General features: G+C 38.7%; 3 protein-coding genes across 3 annotated transcripts; 1 reads left to right on the forward strand and 2 right to left on the reverse strand.

Annotated features, from left to right (window-relative positions):
- Positions 1 to 4,116: 4,116 nt before the first annotated feature.
- Positions 4,117 to 11,208, forward strand: dlgap5 (discs, large (Drosophila) homolog-associated protein 5). The gene is made up of 19 exons (XM_061708119.1): positions 4,117 to 4,224; positions 5,535 to 5,782; positions 5,923 to 6,110; positions 6,279 to 6,353; positions 6,480 to 6,507; positions 6,595 to 6,678; positions 6,794 to 6,907; positions 7,046 to 7,120; positions 7,228 to 7,265; positions 7,366 to 7,613; positions 7,728 to 7,877; positions 7,975 to 8,063; positions 8,217 to 8,377; positions 8,464 to 8,565; positions 8,766 to 8,994; positions 9,131 to 9,663; positions 9,774 to 9,939; positions 10,248 to 10,291; positions 10,567 to 11,208. The coding sequence occupies exons 2-19, from the start codon at positions 5,545 to 5,547 to the stop codon at positions 10,678 to 10,680; spliced, it is 2,676 nt and encodes an 891-aa protein (XP_061564103.1). The 5' UTR covers positions 4,117 to 4,224; positions 5,535 to 5,544; the 3' UTR covers positions 10,681 to 11,208.
- Positions 11,209 to 11,657: 449 nt separating this feature from the next.
- Positions 11,658 to 17,072, reverse strand: rsph10b (radial spoke head 10 homolog B). The gene is made up of 17 exons (XM_061708120.1): positions 16,951 to 17,072; positions 16,782 to 16,857; positions 16,452 to 16,520; positions 16,042 to 16,215; positions 15,868 to 15,953; positions 15,658 to 15,778; positions 15,340 to 15,516; positions 14,738 to 14,809; positions 14,525 to 14,653; positions 14,195 to 14,423; positions 14,035 to 14,125; positions 13,783 to 13,862; positions 13,422 to 13,570; positions 13,056 to 13,160; positions 12,748 to 12,942; positions 12,408 to 12,471; positions 11,658 to 11,854 (listed from the first exon to the last, which is right to left on the reverse strand). Exons 1-17 carry the CDS (start codon positions 17,052 to 17,054, stop codon positions 11,658 to 11,660), a joined length of 2,118 nt encoding a protein of 705 aa, XP_061564104.1. The 5' UTR covers positions 17,055 to 17,072.
- Positions 17,073 to 17,599: 527 nt separating this feature from the next.
- On the reverse strand, positions 17,600 to 25,248 carry pms2 (PMS1 homolog 2, mismatch repair system component). The gene is made up of 15 exons (XM_061707612.1): positions 25,064 to 25,248; positions 23,706 to 23,848; positions 23,296 to 23,382; positions 23,102 to 23,204; positions 22,821 to 23,004; positions 21,725 to 21,892; positions 21,379 to 21,476; positions 21,175 to 21,274; positions 21,002 to 21,086; positions 20,770 to 20,916; positions 19,804 to 20,680; positions 19,541 to 19,708; positions 19,351 to 19,451; positions 19,061 to 19,230; positions 17,600 to 18,096 (listed from the first exon to the last, which is right to left on the reverse strand). Exons 1-15 carry the CDS (start codon positions 25,075 to 25,077, stop codon positions 17,953 to 17,955), a joined length of 2,589 nt encoding a protein of 862 aa, XP_061563596.1. The 5' UTR covers positions 25,078 to 25,248; the 3' UTR covers positions 17,600 to 17,952.
- Positions 25,249 to 25,789: the final 541 nt, after the last annotated feature.

Here is a 25,789-nt window from a genome sequence, read left to right on the forward strand (position 1 = left end):
ACATGAATGATATGGACTTGAACTGAGGGGTATTACAGGAAGCGGGTTTTGTGAAAACTCTGAGTTTGTTAACCCTGAGATGAGGGAAATCCAGAGTTTTCAGTTCCAGAAAGCGATGTAACTCAAACTCTGAGTCAGTTACTATGGCAACTGACCCTGTGAACCTAACCTGCTCCCTAGCAGGTTTTCTTCAATAAAGCCTGAGTTTCTCTCTGTCTCCTCCCTCAGTGGCGTCAATTCAGCGAATAGGCTTTTACACAATACGCATCCGTTTTCTGCAACACGGAATGCAAGCGGCAGAGTTAGAGAGCAGAAAAAGCGTATCTGACAAACGCAATTTAACTCATTCGGTTCACTTTATTCACTAGGTCAGTGCAACAATATCACAGGGACATCCGAGTTTAACTTCAAACAGTTAAAGTCCAAATGCAAAAAGGAGAGGGAGGGCGCAGAAGACAGAAAGAGAGAGAGAGTAAAAAAAAAGTCATATTTCCCTTAAACAGATTTATAAGAGGGTAGGGTGATTTGATATCTTACCTTAAAATGAACTTGCATCCATCAGTGGCTAACAGCCTCGTTAATATCTTCTGCTGCTGAGGCAACATTGGACCCATCACTTGCCTTCTTTCTTCTTTTTTTTTTAAAATTGTGTGGTTGTCTGCTTCCTTTTCATTTTTGTAAGTTAGTAACACTGCAGATCGCGCTCAAAACGAGATTGATAGCGACCGCTGTCGTCAGGGACGCTGGGACATTTCAACATATGAGGGGGTACAAGTGTTGGGAAAGATAATACCTAGTGAAATCCATCATGTTGTTCTGACATATTTTATATGTATTAAGTAATAGAATAAATCAATACAAATAGACACAGAGTAATTCCATAAATGCATTTAAAAAAAAAAAACATTTACATTTTCCCCTGAAGCCGAGGTGTGGCGGCTGCCGTACCCAATTGACGCCCCTGATCTAAATGACAATAAAATTTAATTCAATACCATTCCACCACTGTTTTCATCTGTAATATTATAAAACAGTGTGCTTAAATGTTAAATGTATACTGCATTCAAACTTACACATTGACTGCAGCAACTTTCTCCCACGCCAATAGGGCTTGGTCACCAAGGTGCATTCTGGGAAACGGCGGCCATGTTGGATGCCTCGTGAGTGTAAACAAACAGTGTAGTAGCAGCGTAGTAGCACCAAGTGAACAGACGGAACACAAAAAAAAGATGTTAAAATGCCGTAAAGGAACTGGAATTTACCGGGATACCTTAAACAAGGAAGCCAGGGGCCGGTATTTGGAGAAAATAATGATTATTAACGGTTTGGATCCATATGAAATCCCTACTAGTAAGGACTTACTGCCGCAGTTCTGCAAAACCTGCGTCTTCAGCTACCTTGTTTGCGAGTGTTTGGCAGCTGCTTTGGTAAATGTTTGACTCGCCATGTGTTTCAATAAATTTGTATAATAGTACAACTTACAGTACATGTTTTGTATTACTCTTACTTTTTTCTTTTCTTTTTTGACCGCTATATTATGCGGAAGAGGCTCCGAGGCGTGAGCAATATTTTTGTTTTGCTCGTGGGATTATTTTTTTCCTCTGCAGCTACAAATAGAGTTAAAGGAGCATGAGGCTCCTTTTAAGAAATGACTCTATAGCGCCACCCTTCACCACAACGGCCGTCGGGGGTACTGCAGCCAACAGCGAAGCCGGCACGGGAGAACGGGGAGAACGCGCATGCAGCGTCATGTGACGTCACTTCCGCAGGACAGCGCGGGAAATTCGGGCCCCAAATTGCAGCACATTTTGCAGCACACAGCCTGTCGAAGGCAATGGAGAGATACACTAGAGGGCTCATTTGTTTTGTTTTGGTTTGGAACACTTCAACTGACATTATTACTAGAAAACTTAAAACGTATACGAATTTTTTTCATAAATCCTGCCTCAATCCTGCCTCATGCTCCTTTAATATTTTTTCCTCAACAAACTAGTTTTATCTGCAGATTGGGGTTACCGGTAATCGCACTGCAGAGAGCTGGCCAGCAACTGCGTTTAGCTGGAGAAGTGGGGAATAAAACACGTGTTTTGATCCGACCCCGGTTTGTGTGAGTGTTTGTTTGTGGTAAACAGTGGAAGGTTATGTTTGCTCGTCTTACAGCCGCGATCCAAGTGAGCCGACGACTCTTTTACTCTATTATCTCAGATACTCGGCCTCCGTGGTTCTGCCTCCAAGCAGGAAAGCGGTGAAAAGTTAAACCATTAGCGATCTTTTCCCCACGTCTGTTATGTGTGGAGCTGCTGCAGCTACAACACAGCAACGGGTTAACATGGTTTACAGAATAACGGAAAGTAACGATTACAAGTAAGTCAAAACGAAGAGGGAGCACGTCTGTACACAGTGCGCAGTGGTCTGAAGAGCAGCTAAGGTAGCATCCAACAGGGTGGCTCCGCCAGGTGATGACGTCAAGACGACCAAGCCCTATTGTCTCTCCTTTGCTGCTGAAGCTGTTTTTTTTTTTTTTTCCGAAATATGCTCTCATACTCGCCATACGCACGTATTAACACTTCTAACTCCAGTGGCGTGAAGTAGCCTATGTGGATCTTCAGATGCAAACTAATGTTTCCTCAAAGGGATTTTCTAAATTGAAATGTTAAATAAAGTTTAAAAAAAAAAAGAAAAAATATGTGGATCTTTTGTTGTCGCCAGTTGCCATGGTGAATCGTTGTATCATGGCTCCATTGATGATGGCTTTTTATTTTCTTCATGCACGCGCTTGACTCAAGGTTAACAAACTCAGAGTTGATTGAACTAACTCATATCTGCTGTTCTGGAACCGAAAACTCTGAGTTTCCTATCTCAGGGTAAGTCAACTCAGAGTTCAGGTTTAGACTCAGAGTTTGTTGAACCTGCTTTCTGGAATACCCCTCTGATCTTTAGGAAGTGTAACCTCCTCATCAAAAGCTGTTGGTAGTGCAGGTTGCTGATTCGGAGCATTAATATCTGGCTCCAGTTCATGACTGATTAGAAAAAACGCCAAACAAGTATTGACTGTTTACAGGGGTTGTCAGGGTTAAGTTCCCTGCTTATTCAGGACCATGCCATGAATCCAAGTGAGTTTGGTCCAAGAATTTTATTCAGGTGTTGAGTGAAAACTTGATTACAATTTGCAATCCATACACACTGACAATTAGCATTAAAAGATGCATTAAAAATTGATCTTGTAATTAAAATAAAAATGTGTTATTACATTTTAAGGCTTGTTGTAAATTCTAAGAATTTCTAGCAATATAATTAAACTCTTAAGGAAGACACAGACAAATACGAACAGCACAAATTCGTTTTCAAAGCAGAATTTTTGAGTACAAATATATTTTCCCCTAATTTGTTTGTTCATGTAGTGACAAGATGTTGTAGCTTCAACTGTAGGTTCATGTCGTAGCTGTTACTACACAAAATAAGGTTACGAAGAAGAAAATGAGCCAGAAGGTAAAGCAGTAATAAAGAAGAAAGAAATGGAAATATGGCAGAAAAGGTGGGAGGAAGATCAGAAAGGACAGGGATATCACAAAATACAATAGTCTATCATAACAAAGAATTATACAGAAAGGAACAGAAGGGAGGAAATAGTCATAACAAGACTCAGACTGGACCACACAGGATTAAATGGCACTTTGTAGGTTATGGGAAAAAGGGACAGTAATAAGTGTGAGAACTGTGGAGTTAAAGAAAACACTGAACATATTCTAATGTATTGCAACAGGTATGAAATAGAAAGAGAAGGGCTACAAGAAAAAGTCAGAGTCAGAGAGGCAGGACGTGGGTGGAATTTGAGGGGAATCCTGGGAACAGAGGGAGAGGGGGTTGAAATCACCAGAAAGGCACTAATTAATTTCTTAAAAGACACTAGGCTGATAAATAGAATTTAAAATAGGCTAAATGAAATGATCTTACACACTCTTGTACAGTAGGTGGCGGTATGCACCTTCAAGTTGTTTGCGATCCGCCAATAAAACTGAGAAGAAGAAGAAGAAGAAAATGAGCCAATCAGAGGCCGCCGTTCTTACCGACAGGCAGCCAATCAGCGTCAGTTAGAGGAATTTCAAAATCTCGCCCGCCATGATTGTTTGTGTTTTGCGTTGGTTGTAACTTCGTGTTATGACCCGACCCGGAAAGACGACAAAAAGAGGTTTTTGAAAAGATTGTATTGACGATTTAAATAAGGTAGGATTTATAGATATGTTATATGCATCCAGTGCCGTGGGTTGTTAACGAAAATGTTAGTTTTATTCTTCGCGTATCTGTTTACTAATAGCTACTGAATTAGCGTGAGCTTAATAGCTTAAGCTAACTTTGGTCCCTTTTTAAATATTTATTTATAATATTTAAAATATAATATAATATTTTGAAGAACTCCCTCACCCTTTAAAAAAACATTGTTTATTTAATTGTTGCTCATTTATGTACCTTTCACCGAAGTTTGCACTTTATGTAAGGTTCGTAGCTTTGTGATCTGTAGAAAACGTTTCCTGTACAGAAATGTTGTAATCGCCGTGTATTTACGCAGCAGTACTGAAATTAGATATTTTAAGAGATTTAAATGTTTATTCTTATTAAAGTAGTGCATGGATTAAGCTTATGAATAAGTAAACTCAGTGTTACACTGTGTTTTTAAATGTAACAAACTCCGATGTGGCAGAAATTCAGGTTCCACAGAACTCAGCATGACAGACCTTCATTACGAATATTTAAGTTGTAGCTAAATAATGTTTTTTGTTGATAGATTTTGATTTAGAGTAGGGATAGAAAAGTTGAAAAGTTTGTCGAATCTTCAAAACAGGGGGTGTGTTGCTTGTTTTTGCTCTTTCACTGCAATACTGAGTCTGGCCACAAACTTCACAGGTGGTTGATCCATTGGTTTGTTCACTTTTGTGATTTTTAGGATTGCGGTCTGGAAATATTAATTTTCTGTCAAGCTCCTTGGCATTAGACGTCATTGCGTTAATATGTTGGAAACCCCAGATCTATTTGTTGTTCCGTCTTAATCATATAACCTCATATCTTTATCCACCCACTCTTGTGCTTTACTGTGGTCTCTAACCATTAAAGATGGAAATCAGGTTCTGGGTTCCATCTGAGCCAAATCATTTCCTTTTAATCTTGGCCCATGAAATAATGTCTTCCCATGATAAAAATAATCAATAATAGTGACTTTAATATTGTGTAGTGACTAATAAAATAATGATTAATAAAAGTCAATAATAGTGACTCTTTCATCTTTGACAGAATTTGATTTGACTTAGGAGTGACTGCAAATGCTGTTGAATTTGCAAATATCCTGGGAAAAAAATCTGTTTTATGGCTTATTTTCAAGTTGGCAACTTGTTTAAGTGATGTTAAAGTATAAAGCTTTTGGGCTCAATACACATTTTTATTATTATGTTTGCCATTCAGCAACTTTGTCCCGTGTTTTTTTTTATTCGGATGGATAGCTTTTTAATGCATAATTTTCTTTATTTCTTTATTTACTCCAGCGACCTGAAGATGGAGTCCAGATTTGCTAACCTGTGCCAGCGGGACACCAGTGTGTCTATGCTGAGGGTGAAAATGTCCCGCAGAAGGTCTCAGTCCCAAAAGGAGAATCGTGAACGGGCAGTGAATACACGCAGGCAGCTGGAAAAGCTCACAGAGATGGACATATCTTGTCTGGACGCCTCCATTGCTGTGCCAAATATGTCAACAAGTCAGGAGAATACACGGAGCAATACAAATCCTACTAAAAGTAAGGCTTTAGTCTCTATCACAGTGACAACATGAACAGTTAAGCACCTTCAGAAATGGCATTCATCTTTTCACTGTATAAATATACAGCAGCTTTGACTTTTATCTAATTTGTGCTTTAATACACCTTTTTCCTCACAGGTCTTGCACAACAGGAAAGGCTGAAACAGCTTGAGCGCTGGAAGGAACGCAAGACTCTTGAGAAGGAAAAGGAAAAAAGAGAGAAAGAGCGTAAAAGAATCTTTAAGACTGGTCTCTATCAACCAAAGGACACTTGTAATGCCACGTCACGGTCTGTTGCACCGTGTCCTTCGGCTAAACTGAAGGAGGTGAGGAAGGACAATGTACTGTGAAATCCATGTCACACATTTCCCACTTAATTTTTATTTGAACTAATGTTGTGGCATGGCAGATAACAAAATATTTGACGTCTACATTTGGATGTGTTTTTAATAAAGATTGTGGCCATTGATCAAGATTTAATACCTGTCTTTCAGAAAAACGTGAATATGGCCATATCCCAGAGCATCAGAGTCACACGTTCAATGAAACAGCAGCATGGCTTGCAAGAGGTACTTGTTGTCTCTTCCTCTGCATTGATCTCATTCATTCATATTTGACCTCTCAGTTTTTCAATCAATTCTAATGCACAATTTGTTGCATTGTTTTCCTTATTTTCTCATCCTTTGAAAATGCAGGATCTAAAGACTGGGGCGAATAAAGGTAAATTTGTTTGATTTCCATTTACTGAAAATAAAAAATACATTCAGCAGCATTGTGTGTTTCAGATATGAGTTTCCTCTCTTCCTTTAGGAAAACCTGTCGTGGAAAGGTTGACCAGGGCCAATCCAGCTTCTGTCAAACCTGCACCGAGTGCCAAGACCAAAGTTTCTGGAGGTAATTAATAAGTAGACAAATCGGAGGACTTAACCTAAGTTGAAGGCCAGCTTTTATGTTGGTTTTTGCCTCATTTTATGTTAAGTAATTTAAGTTCAACATATTTCTCTGTCAGGTCATCCCGCTGTAGCAGGGCCTGCCACACGAGCTTTATCAACCAGATCAGCCAACAGGGCTACTGTAACAAAAAATCCTGTGGAAAAGGACAAACCGAAGGAAAAGCCTGCAGGTAGGTGCAACACGGACGTGTTTTTGAGCAGTTTTTTTTTTCTTTTCCATTATTTGTTTTGTACTTTTTTTTTTTTTTTTTTTAAGAAATTCATGTTGTAGAAAAAAATCCAACTATGCTAAATATCACTGCCCTCAGATGTAAGAACCACCAGGACCAGAGCGCTTGTTAACCCTGTGGTGCCCCCGTCTGGTCGAGGAAGGAACTTTAAAGGTATCCTAAAAAAGTAGCCACAGTTTTGTGCAGTTGTCTTTTCTTAGTGAAAAGGAATCATTTCAAGTTCTCAAACCACTTTTGCGTACCTCTTCTTTAACATACAGCACCTGTGAGCAACACTGAGAACCCTGCTATCCCCAAGGTGAGCACTTCTTTGGGTCTTCCTCACAGTATTTCCAAGGGCCTGCGTAAGGTTTTAGGATTTTGTTGACATGTTAGTTTTCTGTTACCGCCTTGTGCAGGAGTCGGAGCTGAATGAGGTACAGGTGCAGGAACCAGAGAAAGCGTGTTGTCCTTCCAACCAACCAGCCTGTTCTAAGGAGGAAGACATGTGCGTGGATCAAGATCCAAAGGAATCTGCTCCTGATATGGATACCGGTTTACAGTCATTTGCTCCAGAAGGCTTTGTCTTCCAGGCCCCTGTTGGCTTGTCATCTTTCAAGCTGGACCCTCTCACTCCTCGCTCAGCAGATGCCTTCCTTACACCAAGGTCTGTTTTTCCTTTTACTGATTTCCAGCTTTTATTGAAGACATTTGACACTGAATGGTTAAAATTTGAGTTGGATTCTCATCTAAATGCCACGTTCTGATTTTTCCTACCCAGCACCAGCTTCAATCTTCCACCTGCACCAGTTTTCACCCTTGAGCCTCAAGTTGAGCTGAGGGAACAATCTCCTCCACGAACATCCCTCACAGTAGCCCCGCCAACTCCAGGCAGCCCCCTGGAATCAAAGCATGATGTGCCATACTTCAGGTAGTTTACCATTTTTTTTCGCTGTCATCCATGTTAGGACTTTGATTGCCTGAAGGCTTGTGCTTTAAAGGGTTGTTTTTCTTCCTAAATGTCTCAGGTCGGAAATTGCTAAAGAGACAGACAGTCTGACGAGTCTTAGTCTCCACTGGGAGTCTAAAGTGGAGGATGAGTCCATCCCAGAGGAAAGTGAGTGCATCTTTTCATGACATGTGGAGTTTCACATTATTTGGTCATTTTGGTCCTGTTCTTTTTAATGGAGTTTTTTCATCAGGGAAATAAATGCAATTCATAGTCAAATCAGTTTATTGATTCAGTGTCATTTTTGTTCTTGCCTGATAGTGAGAGATCGCATGCGCACAGCTGTTGGTCAGGCAAGGTTGCTGATGAAAGAGCGATTCAAGCAGTTCGGTGGTCTGGTGGACGACTGTGAACTTGGCCGAGGGGAGAAGATCACCACCTGTACCGACCTGCAGGGATTCTGGGACATGGTTTATTACCAGGTAATTGCCTTAAAATAAAGAGACAATGTTGTTTAATACTAAACATGTACAAGAAAAACTTCACCTATGGTCTCTGTGGTTTTCAGGTAGAAGATGTCAACAAGAAGTTTGGTGCTCTTAAAGAAGCTGAGTGCAGAGGTTGGGTGGAGGACCATAAACCCCCACCACGACCGAGGAAAGTCGTGAAGGTGAAGATTCTTTGCTTCATTAAAAAATATTAATATTAGTGATAATGCTGTTCTAGTTTTGGATTTAAACAGAACTGTGCTGTCTCTTTTCTTTTCACCACAAAAATCAGTACATAAAACCATGTTAATAAAAATGATTTTATTATTTAAAATGTAAAACAGTTAAGGTTGTCATGGTGCCCGTCTTTTCTTTTTGACAGAAACCATCAGCTGCACCTGTCAGTGTAACAGGAACCAAAGCAGCTGCCAAGTCTCGTCTGGCTGCCGTGAAAGCGGCCATGAAAGCCAAACAGCAGGCAGCCAAGGACGCTGTAAACACTGACGACATGAGCTCTCAGGAGCCCCAACCCCAGCCAGGTGCCCAGATGTTGGAATCCACCGTGTTTGATGGAGGTTTCTTCAAGGTGGAGAGTCCGGCCAGACCACCAGGTGAAAGAAAATAATTTATTTAATGAATGCTTTGCTTTTTATGATGGATATTTATCTCTGCTAGTGAACCCTTTACTTTGCTGCTTTAGTTGTGATATTTGTTCTGATAACCGTATCATCTTGTCTGTGTTTTCAGTTAGGAGATCCACTCAGTTGAGTGCTGCACTGTTGCCTCAGGCCTCTCCCCGCTCCACGTACTTCTCACCTAGAGAAGTCATTCAAGAGTCCCTGGAGAACAATGACCACGGTCATTGTTCTCCAGCTAAACCCTCACCCACACCTTGTTCATCAACTATTAAGGATGTTCTTTCAGATGAGACCCAGTCAAAGAGAAGCCCCACACAGCAGTCTGAAAGTGTCTTCCCACATGAAGGCACTCCTGTTCCTAAACTGGGCACACAAGTACTTGCATCCATTTCCTTGGAAAATGAGTATGCTTCAGCTGATTTGCCCATCAAAGATGGCCTCCCCCTCTCCCCAAGACTTTCCTTCTCTCTGTGCAAAACACCTCCTCCAGCTCCCCATCCTCCTGAGCCTTCATCAGCACTGAGCTTTATGCTGTCACCCTGCATATCTCCTAGCCAGCCAGACATCTCCTCCCCTGCTGTGCAGGTCCCCATTGAGACCCAGCAGTCCATGTGTCACACACCAGACAGCATTGTCCTTCAGGTAAACCCGATTTCAGGTCCCATTCATTTTCATCCAGTTCCTGTAATGTAAACATGTCAGTACGGCTGTTATCTCAGGCAACACAGTGAATATTATTCCTGTAATTTTAGGAGCTTCCTGGGTTGGACTTTGAGCGATACCTCCAGGCTTCACAGAGAGGCAGCTTGTCACCGATGGAGACAACCGAAAGTGAGATGTTTTCACCCATGGACACAAATGAAGAGATGAAGAGTCCCAGAAATCAACCGAGAGAAGTTCTTACTCCACAAGAGACAGGTATGACGGAGGCCAACAGGCACAGTACAGGCACGCAGTGAACACTCTTTATCTTGGTAACACTCTTCCACGTTAAATCTACAGTCGTCAAGACTATTTGAAATTGGGAGCAATTAAAACTAGAGAAACTGATGAGGGAACTGGACACTTCTTGGTGTTTGTTTGTTGGGGTTTTTTTTTTTTTTTCAATAAACTGTCCATTCTCTGATATATTAAATCAACTAAACTTTATAAATGTTGTGTTTAGCCTTATTTCTAAGGTATAACTACACTCTTTACTCACTTTTATGACCACTCTGTCACCACAGCACTGTCACCGATGTCGTCACTGTTAAAGCTTCAGTCACCTCAGGTTGTTCCACTTCTCTTCTTTACTTGCAAATTTTGACTGAAATCTACTATGAAAAGTTAACATTTGTATGTGTGTGTGTATATTATATGTATGTATATATAATATATGTATATATAATATATATATATATATATATATGTGTATATATATATATATATATGTGTGTGTGTGTATATATATATATATATATATGTGTGTGTGTGTGTGTATATGTTTTTTTTTTTTGCTTTTTTTTTTTTCCAATGTCACCTTATCATTTCGTTTGTCGTGTTTAGGCGCAGAGTGCAGAGACTGAGATGCTTCTGTTCACGCAGGACCTCAAAGACCGGATACGCGAGTCTGTCTGTCCCAGTGATCTCATGGTCTTCACCCCTCCTTCCAACAAATAGAGGGAGATTTTCTTTTCTTTTCTTTCTTTTCTTTGTTCTCATTAAAGTTTTCGTTACAAACAGGACATGGTCAGTACTTTTCTTTTTTGTGCTGCCACAAATCGGCAGAGGAGTCTCTGCTTCTGTCACTGACCTCACAGGAATGTTTGTTTGTAGACTGTGGATGGATGGTTCAAACACAAAACCGGTTTCAGCTTGTTTGTCACATTTCTCTGTAGTATCGTGTCGTTCATCTACCGCTTGAGACACCTACCACAGTACAATCACCAGCTGTACTCAACTTAATGACGTTAAACTGGAACAAGGAAAGGTATTGGCACTAACTAGTGTCATTATTCATGCCAAATTTAACAATTTCACAAAGCCATTCATATTATTTGATTGTATCTTGGTGCAAAGTTATGCAATCCTAGACTAATAAAAATGTAGATAGAGATACAATTTTTGTTTTTCCGTCAATAGCTTTACAGGGCTGTCTCAGAAAATTAGAATATTGTGATAAAGTTCCATATTTTCTGTAATGCAATTTAAAAAAACCAACAGAAATTTCATACATTCTGGATTCATTACAAATTAACTGAAACAGTTTAAGATTAAGATTCCCAGAATATTCAAATTTTTTGAGTTTTAAGCTGTAAACCATGGTCAGCAATATTAAAATAATAAAAGGCTTGCAATATTTCAGTTGATTTGTAATGAATCCAGAATGTATGACATTTTTGTTTTTTTAATTGCATTACAGAAAATCACAATATTCAAATTTTCTGAGACAGTCCTGTATATTTATCACCTCAAAATGGCGCTACACTTTCCAGTCTATCATATAAGAAATAATCGTCTATTTTTATGGAATATTGTACTTTTAGGGAAGCTAAAATCTTTCCCTTTGAAATCTGACAAGCAATCCAACACTTGTTAATGATACACTGATAATGCTTGCTTTAACAGAAGAAGAGAAATCTTAAAGTTAAATGTCTTTATTGTGTCTTTTTGCATCGTTGGTCCTGGAGTAGTTTCTCCTCAACTGTTAGCTGGTGGTGCTCAAATGCTGGGAAGAAATGGTTGTTAAAGAACTGATGCATTTCCTGAGTCCTAAGCGTCACTTCTCGGTCTTTGATTTCCATTCTGCTGGTTTTTGTATCCTTTACTTGATGTCCTGGTTCTTCTGTTTCCTCTGGAAGACATCAAAGTTCTGTTACACCAAACAAATACTGGTTTTAATATAAGTGTGAACAGAATTTTAATTTTCTCCTTCTAAATATGGCCTCTACCAAAAAGCCAGTTTGTCTATATAAATGCTGTATATTCACGACTAATTCAAGGCCACTGTAATAAACTGAGTCTCTGATACTGCACAGCCTCGAATCCTTTTCTATCCCATATCATAAATATACATGTAGTAGACACGAGTCTGCACCCCTTATGAAATTACAGGTTTTTAAAATGCCAAGTTGGAAATAACAAACGTCAGATCTGTCATTTAAAAATTAACAAAGATGCAGGGGAGGGTGGTTACTATATTAGGACATTTTAAAAGAAAAGTAAAAGGTTACAACATCCTAATTGCTTAAATCTTAATGCCTTTAATAATGTAGGGCTTTTACTGTTCTCAAAAGTTAACCAGTTACATTGAAAACTAGGTGTGCAGATAAGTGGCACACACCTACATTGTATGTTAAATATGTTTGAGTATGTGTAAGAAGTATATTTAAAACAATAAATCCAACCTGTAGATTGAGGTGTCTCATGGTCTTCAACTCTGACCAGGTCCTGGTCAGTAGAATGTCCCATCTATGGTAAGACATTAGTAAAGATTTTATTATACAGTATAACAGCAAATCTTGATATGCAGATATAATTTACATCTTTTCACATGAAGGACAGTGTAAAATATTTAAAGATATGCTTATGTTAGCTGAGGAATCTACAGTCTTAACATCAGATTACATGTTTTTTATTTATTTCATTATTTTGCATTTTGGATCACCTGTCAGCCAAATTATTTTCTGGTGCACAATTTCTGTCAAAAATGGAACTACTTCACACAGTAATAATAAAGATCAATACCTGGAAAGAGGGACTGACTGATTGGTCATGGCTGTTGGTTTGGATCTCTCTCTCTCTGGCCTCCACCTCACACAGATCACTCTCACCCTTGCTGTCACACTTGTGCAAGGACCGGTCCCCCTCCACATCAGAATCCTGGGGACATTTCACTTCAGCACAGCCCAACAGTACCTCAAAAAACTCCAGGAATGTGATCTTCAGCAGAAGGGGAGAGTTGCACACAGAGGGGCAGATTAATGAATTATAAAACTTCATCTGGCATTTAAAAATGATGGATGAGTTGACTGGTGAAAACAGTGTAGACAGACCTCCAGATCCAGACAAGCAGTCAGGTTTTCGGGCTCACTGGTCTCAGCTGCGATGATCTCCAATAATCTTGCTGTGGTCATCTTTTGGTCCAGCAGACAGAGATCCTGGCAAGGGTTACGAGACATAGACCCATAAACAATAAATTCACAGATCTATCCATGAAATTCCTAGATGATCATGAGTACCGGTAACAGATAAAACTGCATGTGGTCAATGAATCGTTAAAGTAGTAATGAATCAAAATAATACCATACTAAGAAGAAATCTGTGTTGCAGAATTATGCAACAGAAAGCAAATTCATCTCTTCTATTAAAGAGGAAATCTGATCTGGAATATTTTTATATGTGTGTAGCGGTTAGTGCACCTTGAACATCCACAACAGGTGTCGGCAGGTCATGGTCACGTCATCTTTGTGAGTGGTCCTGAGCCTGCAGAAAACCTGATAGATTCCCCAGCACTTCTTCATGTACTTCATGGCCACAACGGCAAAGTCTGGCTGCCTAAATAGGAAGCCTGGATTGACATAAGAGCAATTACTGAGTGCAGCTCCAAGTAATCGTATAATGCTGCAGAATCTGCATGTACAGGTGTCTGATGTGAGAAAATCTGACATGCAATGAAATTACAAGCTGTTTATCGATGGGACTAGACAATGTGGAGCATTGTTAAGATTAATTGTTAATATTCTGCTTCTGCAGATACCCATGAACTAGTATAATTTGCACCTTTCACATTTTGAGCATTTGGAAGGATGTCTTCTATCAACAGCTTAGATAGACAGGTGGCCAGAACGTTCTCCTGCGACCTGGAAATAAAGCGGAAAAAAAAAATGTTTATCCATTTAAAAAGAGTTATCATGTTTGAAAAGAAAAACAAATGTATCGCTGGATATTTGTCCAAAAAATTTATGTTCATCTTCCTCAAATTTAAAAAGAAAATAATGACACACAAGCATTTGTTGGATTTTTTTTTCTTACTCCACGTCTTTACTGTAGATGAAGTAGGCCACAATCACCAGATAGCTGAGGAGTGTGCGGAACAGTATGGGGGTGAAAGGAAAGTGAATCTCTGCGGAACTGGCCTCTTCTGAAACACAAAAGGGATTTTACCCCACAAGCCCTGTTTCCATGTTTTTACTGCGTATTAGAGTTGAATAATTAGTAGTGAGGATTTTACCTCTGATAAAATGATCTATCTGTGTCAGAGTAACACCGTGATGGTGGATGTTACTGTCTTTTAACAGGCGCCAGAATGGCAGGCGGTACAGCAGGAAAGTGTTGTCTGGGGACTGGGAAGATCCGAGTCTGCTGTAGAAATCATAAATGTACCTCAGCTGTACTTCGTGCTGCAGAACCACAAACTGCACCTGTTACATATACAAGGCAGGGCAACAGAACGGAGATGTGGGGATAAGGATGTAAGGAAAACCTCATATTGATAGATCTGCATTATGAGGGAGGAGCTGACCTGTTTGCTCTCTGTGTCACGCTTGCTCTCTGGGACTTTCTCCAGAACACATTCGATGTTGAGAGCCTTGTCCGGTCCTAGTATAGATGAGCCACTGTCTGACCGAAAAAATGTATATAATGTTTTAATGTATAATGTTATTAATTTTCTTTTCAATAAATGTCTACTGTAGGTTTTTCATCAATAAGGAATTTCACCTCTGTTTTCGTTCATGTCAGGTGTCATCATCCGATCATCCAAGAACTCTCCTTGAAAGACACGACCATCCTTGAAAGTAAATTTGCCCTATCATATAAAATAAATACTGTTAGAATAAATTAATTGTGTGCTCAGACTTAAATCAAAATTAAGATCTAAGTGTGTTAAGAACAAAAATTACCAAAAAAACCTTTTCAAAGTTCCCAGAAAGAGGACTCCACAGTTCATATACATTATTGAATTCTGTTTCAATAATGCATCTATTTTTCTTTGCTTTAAAATCAATTGATTCTTTATTGATTGCCTCGTCAATATCAAACCAAGTTTCAATGAGGGAACAAGTACACTTAAACAGCTTTTAAGGCTAATCACAACTGTTTTACTCTCTCAAACTCTGCAGTCACTGCTTCATTAGATTTAAAAAAACATTGAATGTGATGTCTTGTGTCTCATTAATGATTTGCTATACTGTATACAATTTCAGCAACTGTCGGCTGATAAATTTAAAGGCAAACAGGTCTGATTCTTCTTTAAGTTTGAAACCAGTTCTGGGGTGGAGCCACTTTTTGAGTGTCACCTCCACTGGTGAAATTAACAATTCTGTGTGACTTATTAACCTGCCCATGCTTTTCATTTTTCTTCCACCATCCTTCATAGATTGCACCACCGGCATAATAAAAGATTCCTTCTCCATGCCTTTGACCCTGGAAGAAATCCCCCTTGTAACGGTTGCTCTGGGAAAAATGTGATTCATATGTTCGCCTTAAGATCCAGACGTGTGTGCCTCGACCATGCTGCCAAAGAAGAGGACTCATGAGTTTGACAACAAAAGCAGAAATCCAATCAATGTGAATAAAACACATTTGAAATTACTTCAGTGTATTTGGAAAAATAATACAAAGTAGTATATGATGCACTTTTGATTTCTTTCAGACCTGGACTCCTTCTTCCCATTCACCAAGATACTGCTGTCTCAGTTCCTGCCAGGTCATGGTGCCTTCTCCATGTCTCAGGTTATTCTTCCACTCACCAGAGTAAAAGTTACCAGAAGGGTAGCTGTGCAAAAATATTCAGAACAGTCACCTCTGCGCTGCTCATTGCAAATTAGACTAAAAATTAGCGTTTGTAAATAACATTAAACATACCATCTCTCTCCCCAACCTTCTCTGTTGTTCATCACCCAGTCCCCTTTATACCAAGAAGTCTGATCCCCACTGTAATAGACTATACCCTAACACAAAAAAGCCAATTAAGAAAAAAATCATAACAAAACTAAACAAAAGATTCATTAATATCTCTTAAAAATATGTGGATTATACCTTTCCATGTCTCTTGCCTTGATACCACTGTCCTATGTAACACACCCCACTTTTGGCACATTTGTAGGTTCCCATCCCATGTCGTGTACCTCTGTGGATTTCTCCTGTATATGTGCTGCCATCTGGCCAGGTGAATGTCCCCTGGCCCATTGGCATGTTGCACACAAACTCCCCCTGTTAGATAAGGAATTTAAACTCACTTTCATATCATTCAATTCATCTCTGAAAAACAGATGTTGCCATAAAATGTCTTATTTTACAAAAAAAGTACTGGAGGAATATGTTCGAAATGGTTCTGAACCTAAACCTTCACAGTAAATTATTGTATGGTAAAAAAACTTTGCAAATTGCCTAAATTAGGCTTAGCAAAATTTAAACTTTCATGACCCAAATGCTGTACTGTAGCCTACCTCATACTTCAGCCCAGACGCCTCAGTGAAGACACCAAATCCTTTCATAAGTCCTTTGGAAAACATTCCCTTCACAAAAATGAGTAACTTTATTTATCAGCTTTATTCCATGTTCGATTTTGTGTTTGTATTAAGCAACATTATGTTAAATGATTGTACCAAGGGAAATGTGCTTTCAACAGTTTGATTATTATATCATTGTCACTGAATTATTTAACTGGTTAATAACTAAACTAACTAAGCCGTTTTTGGCGAAGCAGTTTAAAACATTTTTTGCACATTTATTTATTTTCAACACCTTATCAGGTGTCAGTGACGATTCAGTTTTACCTTGTAAATATGGTCACCTTTAAAAAGCGCAAAACCTTCTCCATGATACTGGCCTTCACACGTTTCCCCTTCATATCTGTCACAACACAAATCAAAATATACATGCCAGCTCTATAAAATACTGTCAGTGGGCCAATGATATGATTAATAGATGTTAATCGTGAATTACCTTCGTACTTCCAGGCGAATAAGTGCGGGGAGGTGTGAAATGTTGTCGTTTTCAGGCTGCTCGGTTTCCGCCACAAGTTTGCTTTCTTCTGTCATCATTGCCATCTATGCTATCCTTTTTTTTTTTTTAAAGTATCATTGCATACTGATGTTTATTTATTGTCTCAGCTCAGTCAAAAATCGAGTCAGATCGTCTCCATGGTAACGGCGAAGGCAGACCGTAGCTATGGCAACCTTGTAGTCAAAACAGTGAATACAACGCTACACTCCCAGGTTTGAATGGGATAAGCTAGTTTAATTATTGATCATTATTAACTACATAGTATTAGGACAAAATCTCCCAATTTGATCTCTCAAAAACCAATGACTATATTTGTGCTAGCGGCCAACATTTTTTATAAAAGAACTCTAAACATCAGATATCTGCAGCAGGTTAAAAAAATGATTGTTACCTTTTGGACTTATATTTGATTCAAAGGTTTTACTGTATAGGGAATTTTTAATTCATAAGACATTTTTATATGTCAGACTAAGACCACGAATAACAATGAACAAATCCTTGTATAAAAGTATTCAAGGCTCAAAGTATTGAAAATCTTGGTAAAATGATCTTTAAAGATAAGTGTTGTGAAATTGTATACATTTTTTATTGAAAAGTATTTACAGGTTAAAACTGTTGACAAATAGACATATTACACTAAAACTTACTATTGTCTTAGCTTATCAGAAATTATGGGTATTTTTCCACCACATACTGTTTATTTACTCATTTGTTGGATATCAAGATAAAAACTATATACAAATTCAAATAAAATGTAAACTTATCTAAATAGATATTACAACAAAAACAGTTAACAGCAGTGTCAGTGATACAAACGGCTCTGAGGTGATGAATGACAGAAGTAATCAGTAGTGAAGCATTAGTGAGCTAAACTGGAGTGATTCAGATTGTATCAGGCCGGATGAGATGTGAGATGCTCGGACAGGTCCCTCGTTGAAACGTTCAGTCGTGTGAGATGATGTCCAAGTTGGCGAGGTGTCTCATGGTCGGCCTGCCGTGAGGACAGTTCCACGGGTGCTCGATCTCCCCCATATGAGCCACCAGCTTCTTCATCTCACTCACACTCAGAGCAGTTCCAATCATCACCTGAAGATGGAAACCGTACAAACAATAGAACATTACTTACAAAGCAATTTTAATCTGCACAAAACTGCTAGATAGTTCATGGATACTGAAATGAGATCAACTTTTAGACTACAAAACACTAAAATCCTTTGTTTGCACTTAAAAATGTAAATTTTCTATATTTCATGTGGCCATGGGTTCCCACTACCTTCAGTACAGCATTACGTACAAGAACTTAATATAAAATAGTCATATGTAGGGCTGGGCGATATATCGAGATTTTAATATATATCGATATATTTTCAAACGCGATATGGTACGAGACAATATCGTATAATGATTTTGATATAGCTTATTTTGTGACAAATTGACTTGAATGTTTTATTTGAGATTTGCACAAATGTTTTGTTATTTGCACAACTGTCAACCTCAGTGGAAAAGTCTGCCTGTTACTGTCTACATTGTACTAATTGCACAGTGTATTTTAATTGAATTGTTATGCAGGAAAGGGATATTTGTTTTATTTTATTCAAGAAGCATTTTTATTCTATATATGCAGGCAGTTTATTTTTATTTCATTTGTTTTATACATTTTGATATTGTGCAGACCTCTGTTAATAAATGTACCTGTGTGACATTTGGCACGAGGATTTGTATTAAAACTGACTGTTTTTTTAAGGGTTTGCCTCAGAAAAAAATGAAGCTAACAGAGATGCTATGCTATAATGCTTTGGGGGAAACCCCAATTATGGCACAGAAAAAATATCGATATATATCGAGTATCGCCATTCAGCTAGAAAATATCGAGATATGACTTTTGGTCCATATCGCCCAGCCCTAGTCATATGTAACACAATGTAAGACAACCATCCAAAGAGAAAAACAAATTGAGTGATTTCATATTCACCATATGATAACTGCTAACTGAACATGATTTTAAGAAAGAAGTACTTGAAAGTGAGCTTATTCTGAAATATGAACTTACAGACTTCCGACAAGATCTGGAGGCGAACATCTGTCTGACTCTGGATGGGCGGCACATGACACCTGGGCTGTCACTCAACATGAAGATCAGCTCCTCGATGTCGGATGGGCCGAATTTCCAGTTTTTACTAGTGGGCAATGACACCAGCTTCACCCGCTCCATCACCTGAGCTACAGGAACAATGATAAGATTGGAATTTGCTTTGTAAAAAATAGGAAACTATTATTTTGGAACAAAGATAATCATCTCATTTGGATTTCTAGTATTTAATGATTATTAAATGACCATACCATCTTCATCAACCAGAAATTCAAAGCCATTCTTTTGGAAAATCTCAATGTTCTCTATGAGCACATTCTCACTGACTGCAGTTAGGTGAAGTTTCTGTGGGCTGAAAACATTTTAAAAAAAAGTAGATCAGACAACCAGGCCGCTCACACGGGTCAATGCAATGTTTTAGCTACATATTCTGATTCTTACATGATAAGCTTCTGTCCTTGGAGGACAGTGTGCTGCTGTAGCATTTCAAAGTTGTACTTCTCATCAGTGGCGTGCTGGTCGATCATGAAGATGTCAGAGTTCAGTTTGGTGATGATGAAGCCTAGGTTAAACTGACCAATGATCTCCATTTCTTTAAACATTTCTTTCCTGTTGGGATGAAGTAAAGATCATTTAGTCATCTGGAAACAACCCTTTAATATTACTAAGTTTAGTCAGCCGTAGTTACGGAAGTAAACTCCTACTTGATCTCTTTCTTGAGCTCATCCTCTGCAGTTTGGTTTTCCCCAGGGTTGATCTTGGCCCTGAAGCGTCTGTACTGCAGCTCCTCACTGTTTCTTTCTTTCTGCTGCTGCAACCTCCTGATGTTCCCCGTCAGCTCTTGCAGAGAAAACTGCAGCTGCACCGTCCTCCTCTGACGGCTGACTGGGGCATCCACCGTCGAAGAAGATTTATCAGCACCATATGAAAAATTGTCAGGCTTTTGCTCTGTAAGGGAATCTATCCGGGCTCTTTTAGCCTCTGGGCTCACAGTGGCGTCCTCGTTAGATGAGTTTGCTTCAATCTGTAACTCTGGCTCCTCAGGAACAAGGGGGTTGCTGTGGGATGTTGATAAGACTGATTCATCTTTTATAACACTGTTATTAATACCTGCTTCAGGAAAGTTAGAATTTTTGTCGCTCTCTGTGCCAGAATCTTGAAAATCTGGTTTTGTGGTGAAATCACAACCAGACACGACATTGTCTCTTTCAGAACCCGTATCACTGCAGGAAACCGCAGTCTTTCCATACCGGAACCCATCGAGCACAGATCTTCCCACTGGTTCGCATTTAGCCATCTCTCTTTTGGGTTTTGAAGGAGACTTCCCACTTGGACTGCATGCAACTTTTACAGAGTCTGTAAAGAAACTTTGCAATGTTTTCTGGGTTGGACCACTTTTGGTAGGTGTTTCTAAACTTGACTTGTTCCATGAATTGGCGTTATTCTGACTTGAAAAAGCAGCTTTGAGGGCAGCCAGGTTCGTGGTTGACTTTGGGCTTGGACCCACTGTGTGGACATCCTCTCCAGGTTCTGCCTTGTTCTTATTCGACAAGATGACTTGCTCAGATGCAGATGATGCATCTACGGGTGAATGCAGAGATAAAAAGTCAATTTAAAAGGCCAACAAAAATAAAAAATCCTGCATGAAATAAGTGAAGACATGTTCTTACTGGCTGTAAGTGTGTAGTTCAGACTGATCTTGTTGACCCCAGCCTCATACATAGCAATGAGAGAGGTCTTAAGAACAGCCAACAAGAGTTTCTCCTCCTGAAGGAAAACCTGCCGTTTGTCTGGTGTTACATTCACATCCACGCACTCTGTAATTACAACATAAAAATAATGTTATGCTAATGTTTCTTTCTTCAGAAATAAAAGAAGTTTAATTGATGGGAAAGCACTCACCTGAGGCAACAGCTATGTTCAAGGCAACAAATGGATACTGATGTCTGTTATACATGTGATAAACTTCATTTACAAGTTTGGTGACCTGCAGGGAGTGAACAACCAGCAGTCAGCAGGGAAATAGGACATCATAGGACCTCTGACACTTCTCAGTAAATCCACTCATGAAATACCTTAAGGGGGTCGCATGGCCGGCTGTTAATAAAAAAGAACTGCCTGTCCGTGGTGCTCCGTCCGACACCGTGGTCCCCCCGAGAGACAAAGCCTGTGATGCTGCCAAAACAGTGTTGATTTAAAGGTAGAAGAAAAAAAAACTATGACAAAGCCTCTCGGCTTGGGAAAGGGACACGGGACTTCCATGGGATTGTGGCACTCACGAAAAAAGCTGTTTGGGCAGATCTGAATCCTTGAGTCCATATTCTTCAATGACATTTTCTGCTGGAGACTTTTGTTTAAAAGCAAGAAGACTCTGGAGCTGCAAGTGACAAAAATAAATAAAATCACACCAATTAAGAAATGTTAACACATATTTCAACAATCACAGTGCTTTTTTGATGGTTGGGGTTAATCCTCCTGTTACATAATAATAATAATAATAATAATAATAATAATAATAATAATAATAATAATAATAATAATAATAACAATATTAACCAACTAAAAAGAGTTAAGCAAAAATTAAAATGCCATCCTGTAGAATCTAAAACACTGAAGTATTTCAACCTGTTTTGGTCCGAATATGGCCCCGATGTTTTCTCTCATACTTTGGCTGCCACCGGTGCTGAGGACAGTGCTACGCTTTCCCTGTCCATTTTGGTTGGAGCAAGTAATGCGCACACCTGTAGAGATGATGCAATAGGACTGGAGGACATGTATCATTTTGGCATACTCCTAGAAGCAGAAAAAAAGAGGCATTTGATAGATATTAAAAAAAGAAAAAAAGATAACTGTGTTATGTTTAGCTGCTGATAAGCGCTGAAACAAATTTAAAGATTTGGCACAAAGACATAAAGACAGACCATCTGAAGATGTTCAGAAGCATTAAAACTACAAAGAACAATTTCCAGCACTTAAATGTTTCTTTGCAGTGATGGTGTACAGTATACATCAGCAGAGTACCTGTGTTGTATATAGTTATTGAAAATAATGTTATCTCTCAATAAAACACAGTATTTTCCCTTTTTTTGAACAATCAACAAAATGATAATTTTGACGCCATCTTAAAAATGCATGCAACAAAGGAAATGGGAAACGGGAAAATGCATCATTCTCACCAGTTTACTTTAAATGATGTCTGTCCATTCCCATGCTTCCTATAAAAAGTTCTAAAAGTTATTTACAATAACCGAAAAGCTAAAAGTCTTTGTATTAAATTGTTTAGAGCCTGAATTATAGAAAAATTAAGAATATAAATAAGGATAATCTGCCTTGAGTTGTATTAGTATGTTCTTAATTGGGTGCAAAGAGAATTTCAAACAGCTGGATTGCATGTGAAACAAGAAGACTGAGACTTTCTCACGCACCTGAAGAATAAACAACTGTAGCACATATCCTTTAATGATGTAACTGTTAATACTGATGATACCATTTCCATTGCGGGATTTAAAACATTTTTTTTTTTACATCTGCCTTTATTTCCTACTTCAACTACTGTTTATACGCATCATGAAAACCTTTGAACTTACAAGCCATTTTGCCAAAAAAAGAAAAAAATCAACACGGAATGAAAAATAACATGAACACATTGATATTGTTAAAAGCGTAATTTCATTCGTTCACCAGACAACAAACTCAACAACTGCATCTTGCAACATCTGACCTTCTTGATATTGCGCTGGAACTCCTTGTGTCGCACGGGCAGCGTGTAGAAGAGCTGCTGCATGGTGACTGTGGTGCCTTGCTGCCGGGCATGAGGCGACCGCTGCACAAGGTGGCCCTTGGTGTCAAACACCAGCTTGGTGCCTACCTGACTGGACTGGTGGCACGTAACCACACTCAGGTCACTGCAACAAGAAAGACACAATAAACTTAAGCTAATCAGCAGCCACATTTGAGGTTAACTGCATGTATAAAATAATGCGGCTGGTGAAGAGTTTTTACCTCAGAGCACATAAAGAGCTGAGGGCTTCACCTCGGAAACCGAAAGTTTCAACGTGGATTAGATCGGAGAAATCCCTTATCTTTGATGTGTGATGCTTCAGTGCTGCAGAACAGATGGAAGAGATTTCCTTAATACAAAACCATTAAAAGAAAATTCTCATTTTAAACACTGAAAATGAAAAGCTGCCACTTACTCAGCCCTTCGAAGTTGGCCTCCTCAACGCCTTTCCCATTGTCCGACACTTCCACTTGTTCAGTTCCACACTCTTTTAGCTTGACATCTGAAACCCGCAAAACTATGATGCTGAACACTCATGACAAGCAATCGTATGTACTATTGCATGCTTTAACGAGTATTTTGAAAATGACTCATTTCCAGTCCGATAAAAACCTCTTTAAGAACAATGGCTAAAAAGGTTTGGGTACATGTTTGTTTTCTACTCATTCTGTAAAGCTGAAACATGTTGCTAGTAGTGTATTGATCATATCACATCAATCTGAATTGTTAAAAAAAACCCAAACATAGTTATTCTATTTAATATTAGAAAAATAAATAAACATGAAATTGTACTGTATGGATTAGTTACGGTGTGTCTTTGCTCACCAATGTTAGTGGCTCCTGCATCGACACTGTTTTCTACCAGTTCTTTGACAGCAGTGGCCAAACTGAGCACCACTTGACCTGAGCATATCTGATGCACCGAGTGCTTGTCAATAGCCTTGATGGCTCCAGCAGGTTCAGAGCAGCTGGGAAGAAAAACAATACTCAGTTATGCTGAGCTCAAACATATAGATTATATGATGCATAAGGACCGTGTACATACAACATCAAATCAGTTAAAGTTCAGACATTAATGGAAAATGCTAATTAAATGAGCGCCACAGTTCTTACATTTATTTTGACTTTTATTTCTTTGCTGACAGTACGAACCCAAGACACTGAATGTTTTTTTTTTCTGATATATTCATTTAATTTGTTGTTATGCGTCCAATTTTTCCATTTCAGGTCTGCAACACCTTCAAAAAAAGGTTGGGATAGTAAGACTTGTGATGTCGCCATTTCTTCTCATAAAACAAGCAATGAATTGCTACAAGTGTTATTTTTTTTCTATTATTCCTAGAAATACGTCCATCTTAAGGTTACAACAGTATAGTGTTGTTTATATAACTTTTTTTTTTCTTAATTTCCCAGGATATTCTCTATTAGATTAGGATTGCATGCGGGTCAGTCCAGCACACAATCTTGTCCTCCTCAACCCTGCCTTTGTAATGTTTGCAGAATGAGGTTTTGCATTGTGTTATTGAGAAAAACTGTATGGGCATCCTGAAAAGATGTACTCTTGAAGGCAGCATATGTTGCTGTATGAACTCTTATTTATTTCCCTACCATGAATGCTGCCATCACACAAGGTCCCTGACAGAACCCCATACATTACAGACACTGGCTTTTTGGACATTTTTCTGATAACAGTCTGCATGGCACTTCTCATGTTTGGTCTTGTACCCATAACATACATTTATACCAAAAAAGATGTAGAATATTGATTCGTATGATTACAGTATGTTTGCTTTGTGTGATGGCCCATCACAGGTGCTGAAGCTGCTTCTGGACAAGATTTATATAAGGTTTCTTTTCTTTTAAAAGAGTATAGTTTTAAGTGGCATGTATAAATGTTAGCTCCATGATGCTTGACAAAGGTTTCCCAAAGAAAGCACTTGCCTATATGGCTATGTCAGCTATTTCTTTGTTCAATGCAGACCAAGGGGTCTATCAGCTGAAAAAGTTAATAGGCCTGGGTCATTTCCAAAACAACTATTCTGAAACTACAAACTGTTTAGCAAAGCTGGGTCGATATATGTATATACATTCAGTGACAGTCCATAACGTCATAAATATTCAACATTGTACATTTGCATGTTGCAAAAACAATAAATATCTGCAGAATGTGATGGCGAGCTTACCAATCATCAGACATCTTCCGGGGGTGAGCGCAGTCCTGAAAGCTGTTTTTTTATTGACAAGAGACAAGTTTGCTAACCAGTCTTCATGGTTTTAATGTAACCGTTTTGTTTGTCTTTTATGTCACTGTTTCATATCTTAAAGCATGCTGTAAACGCAGAAGTGGAGAGATCCCGCGCGAGGTGCGCAATGGTGTTCGCGAGTACTACTAATGCGCGAAAAATGCGCATATCACTGTAAAATAAAGGTTTTGTCTCTAACAATCAAAAGTTCCTAACATCTAAAATATACATACTATAACGATATACATTTAAAACCAATTGTTCTGTTTACGTGTTGGGAAAAATGATTATATGTAAAATTGCATCACCAAACACACTGGATGACGTTAGGGGGCGTGTGCAGTTACATCATTTTCTAAAAAACGTATACAAATATTTTTACTCCACTAGACTTTTCTTTTTTATTATTATTATTTCAATCCTAAATGATTTGGAAGTGTCTTTATACCGTAACAAATATGCGTTTATTTTACGTCTTGTTTTAAGTACTTTATACTAAATCAGTTGTTCCTGCTGCGTTCCATTTACCTCGGAAGTCGAAACTGGGAACTGGGAATGCCGTCACAGCCGAGTTATCAGCGTTCCAGTTACAAAGTAGGAAAACAAGATTGTAGTTCGCACATACCACATGAAAAATGTAAATTACACTATAGCAGCATATATATG

Source organism: Cololabis saira, chromosome 19 (genome assembly GCF_033807715.1).
Source record: "Cololabis saira isolate AMF1-May2022 chromosome 19, fColSai1.1, whole genome shotgun sequence".
Lineage (NCBI taxonomy): Eukaryota > Metazoa > Chordata > Actinopteri > Beloniformes > Belonidae > Cololabis > Cololabis saira.